General features: G+C 35.8%; 1 protein-coding gene across 3 annotated transcripts in view; it reads right to left on the reverse strand.

The window, feature by feature from the left end:
• The window catches only part of ZFR (zinc finger RNA binding protein), an 84,649-nt gene that overhangs the window by 63,718 nt on the left and 4,407 nt on the right, over positions 1-16,524 (reverse strand). For 2 of the 3 annotated variants that reach the window (XM_078444674.2, XM_078444681.2), the window contains exons 3-4: positions 2,262-2,285; positions 514-796 (exon numbers count right to left, since the gene is read on the reverse strand). In XM_078444674.2, the coding sequence (XP_078300800.2) occupies positions 514-796; positions 2,262-2,285 (307 nt within the window). The remainder of the gene's footprint in view (positions 1-513; positions 797-2,261; positions 2,286-16,524) is intronic. The other variant, XM_078444680.2, reaches the window with a different exon arrangement.

Below are 16,524 nucleotides of genomic sequence, written 5' to 3' on the forward strand. Positions count from 1 at the left end.
ATGAATAAGAGCAGTCATCAATTTGTTACATAACAAGAAAGAATACCTTGAGTGGAAGAATGTACAGGCAACAGTTTTCTGTCCTTGTTAAATTTCAAGAGAACACTATGTAACTTGTTTGGCCTATATAGCTTAGGCTCATGGTTCTCAAAAGAGGAGACACAGCTTGTGTTCCAAATGGATGAATAATGCCATAATACAAACAAGGAGCATCTTCACTATGTCTTCATTTTTCTGAAAACCTTGGTTAATATTTAACCAGTAATTAATGGAAAATATTTTTAATTAAAGCAGACACAGATACAAAATGGAGTTGAATGGACTCAGAGGAATTACTAACATAAAACTCACTGCAAGGATGCCCCTAAATTACCTATGAACACACACTCACTTCATCATTACAGGTAGATTTCCGAAGACCCAAGTTTGAAAGCACTGGCTTGGACATTGTATCACACACTATGGCCATTGAAACATGTATGTCAAGACTACTGGAACCAGTAGTTTTCTTACCTGGTAGTTCTGTGTAGTAGCTGGGGGTGGTGGTGGTGGTGCTTCTTGTTGTCTCTGGGTATAACCGTAGTCAGTTGCTGTATGTGCAGTGGGGTAGCCTCCATAAGCAGCAGCTGTTGCAGCAGCTGCAACAGCTACTGGAGCAGGCCTGGCAACTGCAACCGTGGCGGCCGCTGGTGCATAGGCAGCAGTAACTGTGTGAGCAGCTACTGGAGCCTGATGGACAGTGTAGCTAGCAACTGTAGTTGGATGAGAGTAGGCTACACCCGAAGCTGGCTGCTGGCTATATTGTGGAGTAGAAGAATAAAGATAATACAATTTAGTTGTAAAATCTAAGCATTTAATAAAATACAAAGCACATTTTCAAGAAATTTAATCACGGGCTACAAAACACCAAGTATTTGAACTCAATAAACCTCCTAGTCAATACCATATTTGTTACTGTTGTATAGTTTTTATTCCTTAATTTTAAAACATTGGACAGTCACACATACTACACTTAAGATCATGGACCATATCACAAAGCAGGGATGACAAACTGGGATAAAAAGCAGTACTAGGAAGAAAAGAAAAACTGATGAAACTAGGAATTTTAAAAAATATTTGTAAAGTTCTTTACTCTTGTTCTATAGTTAAAAAAACTCTACAAAGAAATCATGTTAAAAATATTGAGTTCTAACTCCAATTACAGAAAACATTTAAAGGAGAAACTATTACTTATTTGACATAAGAAATACTTCTGATACCCTAGGGCAGTACTTATCAACTGGAGGAGATTGTGCCCTCCAGGAACATTTGGCTATGTCTGGAGATAATTTCTGATGGTCAAATTGCAGAGGAGGTGGTGGTGATTGATGTGTGCTACTGGCATCTAGTGGGTAGAGACCATTGATGCTGTTACTTATCCTACAATAAACAGGACAACTACCCACAACAAAGAATTATCCAAAGAATGTCAATAGTGCTGAGGTTGAGAAATCTTGCTCTAGGGCACAAAACCTACAATGGACTATCTATGATTTTAGATAAATTACCCAAGTTACAGGCAGCATTTCATTACATACATTTATTTTTCTCTTAAAAATGTAGCACATGTTGCAAAAGAAGACCTAAGTCAGATGCTTTTCAATCATAACCATTTAAAACATAAAGAGGCAAAAACATTTTCCAAAACTGTAGATCAAATAAATTTCCAGCTAAAGTTCTCAGAAAAATGTTTAATTTTTAAATTGAGAGTCTATGTCATATAAAACCAAGGCTTACAGATGTTAGCACATGAAAGTGTATTTGTTATTCTAATACACTTAGAATTACACTTAAGTTTTATTATCAAGGCAGAAATGCCTTCTAAAAAAAGGAAAGCCCCAAGTTATTTTAGCTGACAGGTTTTAGATGACCGTAAGTTTTAATATGAGCCAACAAGTTAAGAATAGCTAAGAAAAAAAAATACCCGACGTAAGCTGAAGCTGCACTAACAGAGTGTCTGATTCACGGGTTATAGTACAGGATATTCTTCACTGGTGTGCACAATACCATACAAATATGGCATACAATTAAAATTTGGGGCCATCACATTTTAACCATATTAGGGAAAACACTGATAATTATAATGTATTCAAAGGGAATCAATATGAAACTTATAAGTATGGGTATTATTTCACATAAAAAGTAGAGGACCTGGGAACATTCAGTCTAGAAGAGATGACTGGGGAAGATATGAGAGCTGCCTTCTAATAGAAGAGACTTACTCCATGCTGCTCCAGAGAACAGAACTAGAACCAATGGATGGAAGGGTGGCAGATTTCAGCCCAATATGAAAAAGAAAAAAAAACAAAAACTTAGAACAAAGTCCAAAGAAACTCTTATAATTTATATTTGGAAGAGGTTTTCCACATTTTGATATTAAAAATAGCTAATAATTTCTACATATATGACAACTGAAAGACAGGAAAAGGGAAATTTAAATAGTGGAAAATTGGTTTGGGATTGACATTTTCTATGGATAATTCCACAGCCTTAAGAAAAAAATGCCAATAACATATTATACTTCTTCAAAATTCCTAGAACTGAGAAAAAGAATTATATTTAAAATATAAATACACCAGTTCTGTGAAACTTATATTTAACATTTACTGATAAAATTTCACACATTCAGACTACACTGCATAAAAGGGGTTTGTTTATATAAAAATTTAGATAGTCTTGGACTCCTATACAGTTTCCATTCACCCCACGCTATTTATCAAAATATTTGTTCACACTTCTTGATCCCCAAAACTTGTCCTACAGGACAAAAAAGAGAGTGGGAATAGAATAGGAACATTAAGTCAATTTGACTTATACTGCCTCTGATCCTTAAAAGACCCTGTGACTAAGAAAGGGAGGACAATATGCTCTGGTTTAAGCCCACTGTCCCCTCATAATTATTAACAGTACTCTCTCACACCCATGTGTCTTGGCTTGAACAATAAATCTTATAATCACCCTTCCCAGTAACCATATAAAAAGTATGTCAATACCTTTAGCAATTATCATAAAGTACATGCCTAGGGCTGCCTAACCCAAATGCTCTTAGCCAGATACCTACCCATCATCTGGGCTGAAACTATATCCTCTACCAAAAGCATCATGATGAACGATGATCTAGTCCCAATTCCCAGGGGTTTAAGGGCTAGGGCAGCTGTCTGCTGTTCAAAATAAAGATTCTCTGGTTATCTTAAACCCATCTGGGAAATTCTTTTTCAACTTGAAATATCCTTAGAAAAACTGCCTTTAATGTGATGTATATGACCAGCCTGGACCATACCAATTCAATTAAATATCTACTGGCTAAGTCTAAGTAAGTAAATTTTTAAAAATTCAAGTTCAAATTAGTTTGAACAAAATTAGTCTTAGGTCGAAATATTTTAAACCAAGGATTGTGCCTACTTTGGAGTGTTAGAATAAAAGATCTTAAATTATATCCCTACATAAAATTTAAGGCTTAATGGTCATTAATTTTTTAAAATAAAACTGGACAAGTAATTAAGAACCCAAGTCTTGTAATAAAAATTTATTTGTGAAATGAGAAGACTTTCATTTTCATTCAGAAGAAGCTTCCATTTAGATAATATCCTTTGTGAATAAATTAAGTCTAATAAACTTCAGTTAGTTTTAAACCAGGACAAACTAAATAATTAACCACAAAACAAACATATAAAAATATGTGTAAGCAAGGTTATGAAATACTTGAAGAATCAGACATAAAATGGAAAGGTATTTCTCTTGGGGGTTGAAAAATAAAATATTTAGGGAATTATTAATATTAAAGAGTAATGGCACTTTTTATATTCTTGGACTTAAACTGGAGGTTAATGGCCAGCTTTCTCCCCTTCCTTACCAGAAAGTGAAACCAACCAGAGACCTTACCACAACAGACAGCTAACCAAAATCACCAGACAGTTGGAAGAAAGCCTACTATAAACTGCAAAAGAAACAGGATTGATCCAAAGAAAATGAATATCTCAAGGCAACAAACAAGAATTTAAAAAACTCTGATTTATCCATAAAATAAAAACTTTACACTCTGGTAGAAGATAAAGTTGAGGGATACAGACAAGATCAGAATATGAAAACTAGAAAAGAGAAGATAATCTAGGAAGTCCAATATCCAATTGGAAAGAATTCTGAAAAGAAAAGAAAAAAGCAAATGAAAGAAATTAAGAAATAGTATTTCCCATTCTGGAAGGGAAGCATATATTTTCAAATTTAAAGGGACTACAGAGTGCAAAATTGAATGAAAGAACTACATCTAGAGACATATAACATTTTACAACACTTCAAGGTTTAAAAAAAAAAAAAAAATCTTTCAAGTCTCCAGAAAGAAAAAAAATAAGTCAGCTGTATACAAATAAATGAAAATCAGACTTTTACTGATAACACTAGTGGCTAGAAGACAGCAGACTGTCTTAAAAATTCAAGGAAAGATGATTATTAATACAGAGTTCTGTACCCAGCTAAACCATCAAGACAGAATTATTCTTTTTGACATTCGAGAACTGAAAGAGTTTACTACCTATACACCACCCACCCCCCTCCGAAGTAACTAACATGAGGATGTACTTCAATAAAAAATAAACCAAGAAAAAAAAAAATGAGATCCTATAAACAGTGGATCCAAATCCAGGAGAGAGGAGAGGCCAGGTCAGCAGCTGTGCAGCAGACCGACACAGGCAATGAGCTTAGACTGTAAGTAAAAACAGTATAGAGGCCTCCAGGAGAGAAACGTCCAGGAAAACAGGATTGGACAAAGGACAGTATACCAGGAGCCTGGAAAAATCTTAAGATACAATCAAGGCACCAAAAAGATGGGGGGGGGGGGTGGGGGGGGTGGTAATGAAAGGCTTCAGCAAATATGAAATTGCTCAAGAAAGGCATGATCCTGGTAAAAGACACCACAGTTAAGCAATCGGTAGGATGTAAAAAACAAACATCCATTTGAACTTGAACCTAGGAAGATTGTTCTATTAAGTGGCACAGGGTTGTAAAAATGGAACAAACATATTAGAAATGATAATCGTACACCACCACCACTTGGCTCCACAGTAAGTACTACTATTTACAATCATAAAAGAATAAAAGTTTTTGCATTAAAGTTTCAGAATCAACCTAAATTACAGAAGACAAACTACGATTACAGAATATAACATAAATGTTAATCACAAGTACAACCACAGCTAAGTTGGGGGATGGGGTGAGGAAAGAGGGAAAGTAAAGCACCAGAGTTCCAAGATTCTTTTCTTAAAATAGAGAGTACTGAGAAACTGACTACCTTTGATGGAAATGGAGTGTTGAAGTAAGAGAAATAGGCATATCAATGAATTTGGAAGGAGAAATGAGAAGCATGAGAGAGTATGTACTAACTCCTGACTGTAGGAAGTCAAAATATAATGCATAAAAAGTTGATAAATTAAGATACAGAGAAGCATATGATTTCATGATATGCAGGTTAGAAATAAAACCAGAATGCACTAAAAGTAAGGGTCTCTACAAAGTGGAACTGGGAAGAAGGGAGAAGGAAAATAAGGGAATTTTTTCATTAAAAGCCCTTCTATACTATTTTATTTTTGATTACAGTATTATTACTCTAGGGGAGAGCATGAAAGTATTGGAATAGAATTCTCAAACTGGCAACTTGAATAACCAACGAACCACCCACCACAAATTTAAGATACTCCTAATTTCTACATTTCTGGCCTAACCTATACCCAACCCTGAGCCCATTTTTAGCATTTGCAAGTTCCATTAGTATGAGTTGGCTATTATACTAAAGTTATAGTCACTAATGACATTAAAACAACTATGTGTACCAATGACTTGTCCATGTAAGTGGCATCTGGTAACAGGGAAAACATTTCTATACCTCTTTTTTTTTTTTTAAGTTTATTTATTTAAGTAATCTCTACACCCCACATGGGACTCAAACTCACAACCCTGAAATCAAAAGTCGTATGCTCTTCAGATTGAGCCTGCCATGCTACTCTCTATACTATACTATACTATACTATACTATACTATACTCTCTATACTCTATATACCGACTGAGCCACCCAGGTGTCCCAATAAATATTTTTTTTTTAAATTCTAAGACAGTAAATATAACCCAAATAAACAAAAGCTCTTTGGGGTCTTCAATACTTGTAACTGCTTGAGGGGTCCCAAAACTGTACGCTTCAAGAACCACCATTTTATCATAGAGCATTAACTTAGAGTCTATAATGGTATTCATCATTCATTTCCCCACTCTTTAAATTATACCTTTAAACAAAAACATTTCCTTCTATTCTGTAACAGGGAAACAGTTCTCCAGGAAAATGAGCAGTGCACATGGTCAGAGCCCTGTATCTGCTGCCTACAGCTGCAATAACCCTATCCAGGGCTCCAAATCTCCCACTTTGCCTACTGTGCTGCTCAACAAACATCATTTTCTGTGTTAGCAGACATGAAAGGCATTGGGAAGCAATGGCCTAGAACTCTGGGACTCCCACGAGAACCAGCACAGAAGGTGAATTAGGAAAAAATCCATTACCCCCACTTCTTTTAAAGATTTTTAAAAAATGTTTATTTTGAGGCATATGTGGGTGGAGGGACAGAGAGAAGGAGAGAGAGAATCCCAACAAGCAGGCCCTGCCCTGTCACCACAGAGGCCACACGTCAGGGCTCTTGGGGCTGGTTCCTACAAACCATGAGATCACAACCTCAGCAGAAATCAAGAGTTGGACACCCAACCAACAAAGCCACCCAGGGACCCCCATTTCCCCTTTTAAGGGAAAATTGTAAAAGAAACTTTACTATCTCAGCCTTGGCTCTGGGGAAAGGGGAAAGAAGTCTCCCCTGACAATTAATCACAAGCCAGCCTTCCCCTAGTTTGGGCTCTGGAATGCACATTCTCTAACTAGGAACACTCCAAGCTAAGAAGTTCGTTGAATGTATCTCTGGGCTGATAGTGCTTCCAGATGCCACAAAACACATTTTCCTCTCTAAATGCTACAATGTTCCAAGAAACAGGAGCTCTCAATAAAAACACAACAAAACCCACAAAGAAACAAGTTACTATGAGCAAAGAGTTTGCAGAATAAAAAAAAAAATTTGAAAAGACTAGAAGTATTAGAATTACTGGATACAAAATATAAAATAAGTACACTAAAAAAAGTAAAAGAGACTATCAAAACTAAGACCAAGGACCAAGAAATTGATCAAACACAACCAGATGAATTTTTAAAAGAACAAAACTTCCAGAAACAAAATACACCATATATAAAAATTATAATCAGGAATTTAGAAAGGCATTACATAACTGATTAGACATGGCTGACAAAAAAAAAAATTAAACTTAAAATTGTCTCCAAAATTACTTAGAATGGACAGAGACAATGAGGTGAAAAATATTAGAGGTTGAAAAATCAGGAGGAAAGAACAAAAAGTGGTAAGTTACATCTAAGTAGAGTTGCAAATGGAGAAAAAGGAAACACACCTAAAATGAATGTCTGAGATTTCCTAAAATTAATAAAAAAATAACAATCCTGAGATTCAAAAGCCCCAACAAAGAGAAGCACTGAGGGAAAACAATTTGCCTACAGAGCCTAAGTGGTGACTTCTCAATAATGAGAAACATGAGATTAAAAACACACACAACACACACACAAAATGTTACCAGTAGACCCATATTTAAGGACATTTTTAAAGATTTCCTTTAGGAAAAATGAAAATGATCTCAGAATGAATAAACTTATGTTTAAAAAGTGGTAAATATAGGGTGCCTGGGTGGCTCGGTCAGTTAAGCAACCAACTTGTGGTTTCAGCTCAGGTCATGATCTCATGATTCTTCAGTTCAAACCCCACATTGGGCTCCATACTGACAGTGCCGAGCCTGGTTGGGATTCTCTCTCTCTACCCCTCCCTGCTCGTGTTCTCCTCTCTCTCTCTCTCTCTCAAAATATATAAACTTAAAAAAAAAAAAGTGATAGAGGTGCCTGGGTTGTTCAGTTAGTTAAGCTGCGACTTCAGCTCAAGTCATGATCTCTCTGTGAGTTCGAGCCCCTCATCGGGCTCTGTGCTGAAAGTTCAGAGCCTGGAGCCTGCTTCGGATTCTGTGTCTCCCTTTCTCTCTGCCCCTCCCCCTACTCGCCCTCCCTCCCTCTCTCTCTCTCTCTCTCTCTCTCTCAAAAATAAACATTAAAAAAAATTTTTTTAAATGGTAAATATGAAAGCAAGTATAATCACTAATATGGGGCACCTGGGTGGCTCAGTTGGTTGAGCCTCTGACTCTTGATTTTGGCTCAAGGTCATGATCTCATGGATCATGGGTTCAAGCCCTCCACCCCCCTCTGCCCCTCCCCGACTTGTGCACGCTCTCTCTCAAAATAAATAAATAACTTAAAAAAAAATCACTGACTATATAATTTTGTTCAACAATGACTAGTTGTGGGGTTAAAAAAATCTAAAATATTGTATAATAATGGCACAAAATCAGGAGAGGATTAAGATTAAAGCATTTTATAGGGAAGCAAAAATAACAAAAACAGGGAGGGGCACAAAACAGAAGAGACTCTTAAATATGGAGAACAGAAGGTTGCTGGAGGGGTTGTGGGAAGGGGGATGGACTAAATGGGTAAGGGGCTTAAGGAATCTACTCTTGAAATCATTGTTGCACCATGTGCTAACTTGGATGTAAGTTATAAAAAATAAATTATAGAAAGTTTTTTTAAAAAAAAGGCAAAAAAGAAAAAAAAATAAAGCATTTTAAGTCCTTATATTGTTTAGGAGAGTAAAGATAATGATTAACTTTGGACAGTGTGAAATATCCATATTAAATTTCTAGAGCAACCACTGTAAAACAGAAACAATGTTTAATACCTGATGTTGTAAAAGGAATGAGAAAAAGTCTCAATCAAGAAAATGCAGACTGCTTCTGTCACTCACATTATTAAAGGTGTTTTTTTTTCTCCTCTGGAAAACATACTCTGTGTGTGTGCATTATTTTTAATTTTGGATAAAATGTCAAATTGATTGATAGACAAAATGTTTTTTTCTTTTTCATGGCATTCAAAATACAATTTGATCTTTTCATGAGTCCAAATTTAATGCTCAACATTGTTGGACTTCTCTAAATTTTCCAGGTCAAATTATGGCATTTTATGTATCTACCAAAGCACTGAGAGATTTTTCTTTTTCTTTTTTTTCTAATGTTTTAATTTATTTTTGAGAGAGAGAGAGAGTGCAAGCGGGAGAGGGACAGAGAGAGAGGGAGACACAGAATGTGAAGCAGGCTCCAGGCTCTAAGCTGTCAGCACTGAGCCCAACATGGGGCTCGAACTCACAAACTGTGAGATCATAACCTGAGCTGAAACCAAGACCTGGACACTTAACTGACTGAGCCACCCAGGTGCCCCTGGCACTTTTTATATTTTTGAAGTCATTTAACAAATTATTTACAGAAGATTAAGGGATAATAAAAACCTATTAGAAACCCAAATTTTTATTCCGTATGTTCTTGGTTTTAAAACAAACCACGTTCCCTGAGCCTAACTGCTCAACTTTTATGCACAAACCACAACATTTCTATCTCGTAAATGTGGAATCCAGATTTCAAATGTATCTCCAATGAGTTCTAATTTATTACTTCTGGCTCTTCTTCCTGCACCTGAACTGTCAAAATACAATGCTTAAAAAGTTTTTTAGAACATTTGATGGCTTTTTTTTTTTTTTTTTTTTTTTTTTTTTTTTTTTTTTTTGGAGAGACAGTCATCTTCTTTGCTCCATACAAACATTTTCAATTTTAAGTCTGGCATGATCAATCTAATCAATCTTTTCCTTTCTACATCATCAACTTCCTTCCGATTATCTTTGAATACATATGTACCTTCAGTATCTGTCCACTGATGAATCCTATCCAGTAAATTGTGATGCATAAACATTACAAAAAGATGAAAGAATTCTGCCACATACACTTCTAGCAAATTGAGATGTTGAAGATCTTGTCACAGAATATTATGTAAGAAGTCCTTCCTACTGACTGATTAGATGAGAATACCATATTTACTTTTTTTTTTGAGAGAGAGACAGGAGAGGAGAGAGAGCAGGGGAGGGGCAGAGAGAGAGAGAGGCAGAGAGAGAGAGAGAAAGAGAGAGACCCAAGCAGGCTCTTCACTCTCGGTGCAGAGGCCAATGAGGGGCTCAAACTCACCAACCATGAGATCATGACCTGAGAGGAAATCAAGAGTCATATACTTAACCGACTGAGCCATGCAGGTGCCCTTACCATACTTACCTTTTAATCCTTAGAAAAACTTGATTTTTCACTCACTGATTCCTGACTTAAAAAAAAATGTCATCTAGGATATTGTATCTAAAGATTCTTAGTCTGAGATTTTGCTTTTACAATCAATGTCACTATCATTAGTCTACAGTGATCCTGTTTTTTGGCATTCATGCTATTTATCTAATAATTGTCAAATATTTTCCTGTTAATTTTCTTTTCTTTGCCAATATGCACAAAGTATGAACAGCTTGGAATCCTCAACTGTGCTGAAGGACAAAACTAAAAGCCAACTCTAATGGTAGTGTCTCTTTCTTTCATATTTCTTCAAAGATGCAAAGATGAGGACAATGCAATCAATGTCCTCCAGTTATTTCACTATTGTACTACCCTTCTAGGTGATTCCAACATTTCTCCATTTTTCTATCGTATTAATCTTTCTTAGTGTAGTTGGGAATAAGTGACAAGAGGAAATAATTCCTAGGATGATGAAACAGCAAAATGTTTCAAGACATAGAAAAGTAAAATCACTAAAATCCCATATGGTAAATCTTAAGACTTATAAAAAGGACCCAATGGATCCATACAGTAATTGCAAGATAAAATGAATTTTACTCCACTTTTAAAAATTAAGCAGATTTTCTTTGAAGACCTCTAAAAAGGAACAAGTCATGAAATGTCAATCCTTTTAACTGTTTATAAATAGAACTGCTCAAAAAAGAAATTCACCAACTATTAGGTACAATAAAAGCTGATGGATACTATAAGGTAATTAAACCAAAGTGCCTTGTAACTTTCCAAACTCAAGAAAAAATATTCTTCCTTACTTCACAAACACATTAACATTTCTTCAGTTAAAGATATGAATATTCACAGTAAGTAAAGTGAAAAACAAAACAAAACTAGGGTGCCTTGATGGCTCAGTCAGTTAAGTGACTGACTCCTCTGATTTCAGCTCAGGTCATCTCCTCACAGTTCGTGGGTTCAAGCCCCATGTGGGGCTCTGCGCTGACAGTGTGAAGCCTGCTTGGGATTCTCTGTCTCCCTTTCTCTGCCCCTTCCCTACTCACTCTCTCTCAAACATTAAAAACAAAAAACACACAAACTAAAAATAGGCTCCTGATACTTCAGATCAATTTTTTATTGTCAAGTGTTTTACAAACTTACCAGGAGTATTTTCAGTAGTTTTTTGATTTCATAAATGTAGATAAGGAATTATAAATGTGTACAATAAGATACTGAAGTCCTTAATAAAGCTAGGATAACCAGATATTCTCAAAGTAATAGACAGCCAGTGAAGATTTTAAGCAGAAGAGTGGTGTGACTGAATTTACATTTTATGATGAGTATTCTGTTTACAATAAAAAAAAAATGGTTTGGGATGTGTAGGACTGGGAGAGTGAGAGAAGCTATAAAGCCATCTTCATAAATAACAGCACTTCGCCCTCATCTCGATGATTATTGTTTAAAAGGTTTTTGTGGGGGCGCCTGGGTGGCGCAGTCGGTTAAGCGTCCGACTTCAGCCAGGTCACGATCTCGCGGTCCGTGAGTTCGAGCCCCGCGTCAGGCTCTGGGCTGATGGCTCGGAGCCTGGAGCCTGTTTCCGATTCTGTGTCTCCCTCTCTCTCTGCCCCTCCCCCGTTCATGCTCTGTCTCTCTCTGTCCCAAAAATAAATGAAAAACGTTGGAAAAAAAAAAAAAAAAAAAAAAAAAAAATTAAAAGGTTTTTGTGTTGTTTCCTATCAAAAAAGTATTAGATTTCTTCAAATCTTTTTAAGAACATTCTTTCCCATTTAAAACTGATTACCATATCAATGTTAATGCATTTTATACAGCATATATTTTCCCAGAAATAAAAAATATATTAAAATTTTTATTTTCACTTAATTGATCTTCCCAATACTTTAAGCCCCTTTGATCTCTAGGGCCCTCAAGAACTTATTTGAATACTAAATTAGACCATAAAACTTTTTCAGTTTGTTTTTGTTTTTGAGCCCCCAGGACCAAGGTCCAAGGTGTGTGGACAGAAATGCAGGTTTCTAGCAAGGACTCAGGACACAGGGAGTGAAGTTACCCCATCCACCCTGCAGTGAGGCTGAGAAGCTGGGAGAAGGCCTTCCCCCCTCCAGGAACTCTGTGCATGCCCTACTTATTTCTTTCTCTGGCCTTACCTTAAACACAGATGTTTCCCAAGTTTGTAACCATGGCTTTATTTTTTCTATTTTTCTCTCATTCGTTCAAAATTTTTTACTAAATGACGTACGCCAGCCATTGTACTTTCTCTGGTTTCACCCATGCTCAACAACTAAACAGGGCATCACTACCATATGAATGATATCCAGATTTACACTACCAACCCTTATCCCTTTCTTAAGCTCCATTCCAAATGTCTACTGAATATAATAGCTAACACTGATGGGGATGTAATATATGCCAGGGACTGTTCCCAGCATTTTGCAAATACTATGTCATTGAATTATCAAAACAACACAATGGAGAATGTAGAAGCCTCCCAGGATGCTGATAATGTTGTTTTTGTTTTTAATCTGGATACTGTTTACACAGGTAAAGTTTAGTATATGACAGTTCATCATGCTATACTGTGCAGTTTTTCTATACGTTGTACTTCAACATAGAACTTTCTAAAACTCTCAATCCTCTGAAGAAAGGAACAATATTTTCTCCAGTTTAAAGATGAAGCTTAAATATCAAGAGACTGCCCATGGTCACACGGCAAGTAGTACAGGGAACCAGGATTCACCTCAGGTAGTCTGACTTCAAAGTCATTCCACTCTCAATCATATCAAGCATCATACATTGCCTTCCTGGCTCAACACATTTCCTTTGTCTAAAATGATCTTCCCTCAATTTTCAGAATGAAAGACCATGGAAGTGCATCTCAAACTCCATAGTGAGAATCCTCCAATTCCCCATTTTAGTATTTCATTTAAACTCAAGTATGATCATTATCATGGCATGGTTATTTGCAGGTATATTTGCCCTCCCACAGGACATCCCACAAAAGCATAAACTCCTTGAGTACAGAGACTGCACATATATATTGTAGATATTCATTAAATATTACATGTTACTCCCTAAAAATGTATTTTAATATACATATTATATAGGAAATATTTTTTAAAGCCCAATGTAATCTTTATTTTATTAGTATGTCCTCTACAAGCCTGAATTAAAGAGCTGCACTGCACATAGCTTTCACACAGCACTAAGAAATACTATACTCTGAACAGTGACCCTAATTCTGAGGAAGGAGTGCCAAGGACAATTTATGGCCAAGCATAGTGGGTGCACTGCACACCTTCAATCATTTAGCTAAGTAATTCTAACATACTTTGTCAATTACCACACTTATAAGCCCAAGGCCTGTCTTCTAATTAACATGATGGTGTACTTCTGAAAACTAATTTGGCTGATTTAACGAATATGTCTATTTAAACAGCTATACATTATAATCCAACTGCTCATAAGCATAATTCTATCTCTGGGATCTCTATTTTATTCCAGTTATCTATTTGTCTATCCCTGTAACTGATTAATATGACATTCTCCTGTTTAATAAAGTTTGGGTATGTGATAATACAAGACCTTCCTTGTCATATCTTACAAGACTGTTATGACTACTTTTGGACAAACACTATCTTCATTACCAACATTAGAATCACTTTATCAAGTTAACCCCCGTCCCTCAAGACTGTTGATTTTTATTGGAATTGCATTATATAGATTACATAGAAGAAAGTTGATAACTTGATGGTATTTTTTCACTCCACGGACCCAGTCCATCCTCATTTATTTATGTATTCTTTTATGGCCTTTATATCCTAATGTATTTTTTTCCTTAAGTGTTTTGTAGATCTCATTAGTTCTATTTCTACTTAATAGGTTTTGTGGCTATATAAAAAAAGATTTATTTTGAAATTTAATAATCTAACACAATATTGGTGAAACAGAAAGTTACCAATTCCTGCCTGATTATAGATTCAGAAAATTTGCTAAGTACTTACTATTTCTCTTATTTTTGTCTGTTGGCTGCAAATAAAATAATCATGTTGCTTGCAAATAAAAAATTTCCGGGGTGCCTGGGTGGCTTGGTTAAGTGTCTGATTCTTGATTTCTGCTCAGGTCATGATCTCAAGGTTGGTCATGAAATTGTGCCCCTGGTCAGTCTTAGCATGGAGCCTGCTTGGGATCTTTCTCTCTCTCTCTCTGCCCCTCCCCTGCTCATTCTCTCTCAAAATAAATAAACTTAAAAAAAATCTCCTTCCTTCCCCATTAAAATGACACGGTGGCAGGGGAGTGGGGGAGTGGGAAGCACCTGGGTGGTTCAGTAGGTTGAGCATCTGACTCTTGATTTTGGCTCAGGTCGTGATCTCACATTTGGAGAGACTCCCACTGACAGCACAGAACTTGCCTGGGATTCGCGCGCGCGCGCGCGCGCGCTCTCTTTCTCTCTCTGTCCCTCCCCTCCCCTCAAGTGTCCTCGCTCTTAAACATTTAAAAATAAGTAAAATAAAAAAAACAAAATGACACAAATTGAGGCCCATCAATTGATACTCAATTACCTACTTTTAAAACATTTTACCTTGAGATTATGAAACTCTATACATTAAATATATGAAAGACATCAACTAATGAATTCCTTTAAAACCCTTATAGTATTATTCAAATATCTATACTTCATAGAAAACTAACATTGGTAAAATGCCTACTGAAAATCAGGACCAGGGTAGAAAGTTTTTATATTTAATCTTCACCTCAAGGTAAGTCAGGTGAGGGAACAGTCTCAGAAAGATGAAGTGATTTGGCCAAATGACTGATGGGATAGAGCTGAGATTCAAATCTGAAGTCTCACAAGCTCCAAATTCATGCTCTTCCCATTAGAGTATACTGTAAAGCAGTTTACAAAAGCACAGTCAAGCATACACCTTAAACATTCTCTACAGGAATATTTTGGCTCACACTACCCTTAAGGCTACTAATAACATAGGCAAGAAATATCATCAATGTAACAGTAGTAATCCTTTTGGAAAGAAAATTTTCATTATTTCAAACTCATTCAAGCATTATGAATCCTAAGATCTCTGATTCAACAATGAAAGAGCTGATATAATTAGCAGTTGCAGAATTTTTTTTATAGAGCCAGTAAATTTCCATCACCATGATTGGTTTCAAAAACCTGTTCACCTGGTTTTTCACCTTCTCGGTTAGGGATTACTCCTTTTTTACCCTACTAATGTTACTCTCATTCTTTCCTCAAGAGAGTATTCTTAACACTATATTCAAAATAAACTAAAAAGGAAAGAAAAAAAAAAATTCACCAGCTATCAACCTACCCAAGTTATCTTAGTGATGTGAGGAGATACTTAACCTTTAGGAACAGATATACTAAACAGATCTTAAGAATCACTGATGAGATGCCTTCTTTTGAATTAGCAGATGCTGAATTTAAACTAATGTCCAGATGATAGTCAAAATCCACTTAAACATTTATCCTTAAATGACATTTGCTAAGATTCTAAGAATATGGGGGTAAAGTAATTATTTTATATTTTTATACAATCTCTACCCAAAAGCCTTTAAATTCAATAAATACTAGATATAAAAAGGGTAAAAAAGAAAGTTACCAAATGATTTTTTCAAATAGCTAACTTTAAATTATTCAATGATACATTATGAATTATATATAGGACAAAGAAAATTAGTTTAAGCAAAAGCTAAAGATTTAGGTTATCCAGGTAACAAATAGCTTGATTAGATAGAAAGAGGACAAGGAACTTGTATGTCCAAGGCTTGTCTAAATAATAAAGGGAGGGGCGCCTAAGTGGCTCAGTCAGTCAAGCTCTGATTTTGGCTCAGGTTTGTGAGCTCCAGCCCCCTGCAGGGCTCTGTGCTGACAGCTCAGAGCCTGAAGCCTGCTTCAGATTCTAGGTCTCCCACTCTCTGCCCCTCCCCTGTTCATGCTTGCTCTCTCTCTCTCAAAAATAAACATTAAAATAAAAAAAAATTATAAATAAATAAGGGAAATTGGCTATTTAAAACTCTCAAAGAAATGTTTATGTCCTATTAATAGTAAAATATAATGGGATTATATTACTATTTTATTATATATATAATACACATAATATATATTATTTTACATGTTTATTACATATACATGTATCTGTATATGCCACAACCCCTTTCAAAAAGTAAAA

This window comes from Panthera onca, chromosome A1 (genome assembly GCF_046562875.1).
Source record: "Panthera onca isolate mPanOnc1 chromosome A1, mPanOnc1 haplotype 2, whole genome shotgun sequence".
In the NCBI taxonomy this organism is placed as follows: Eukaryota; Metazoa; Chordata; class Mammalia; order Carnivora; family Felidae; genus Panthera; species Panthera onca.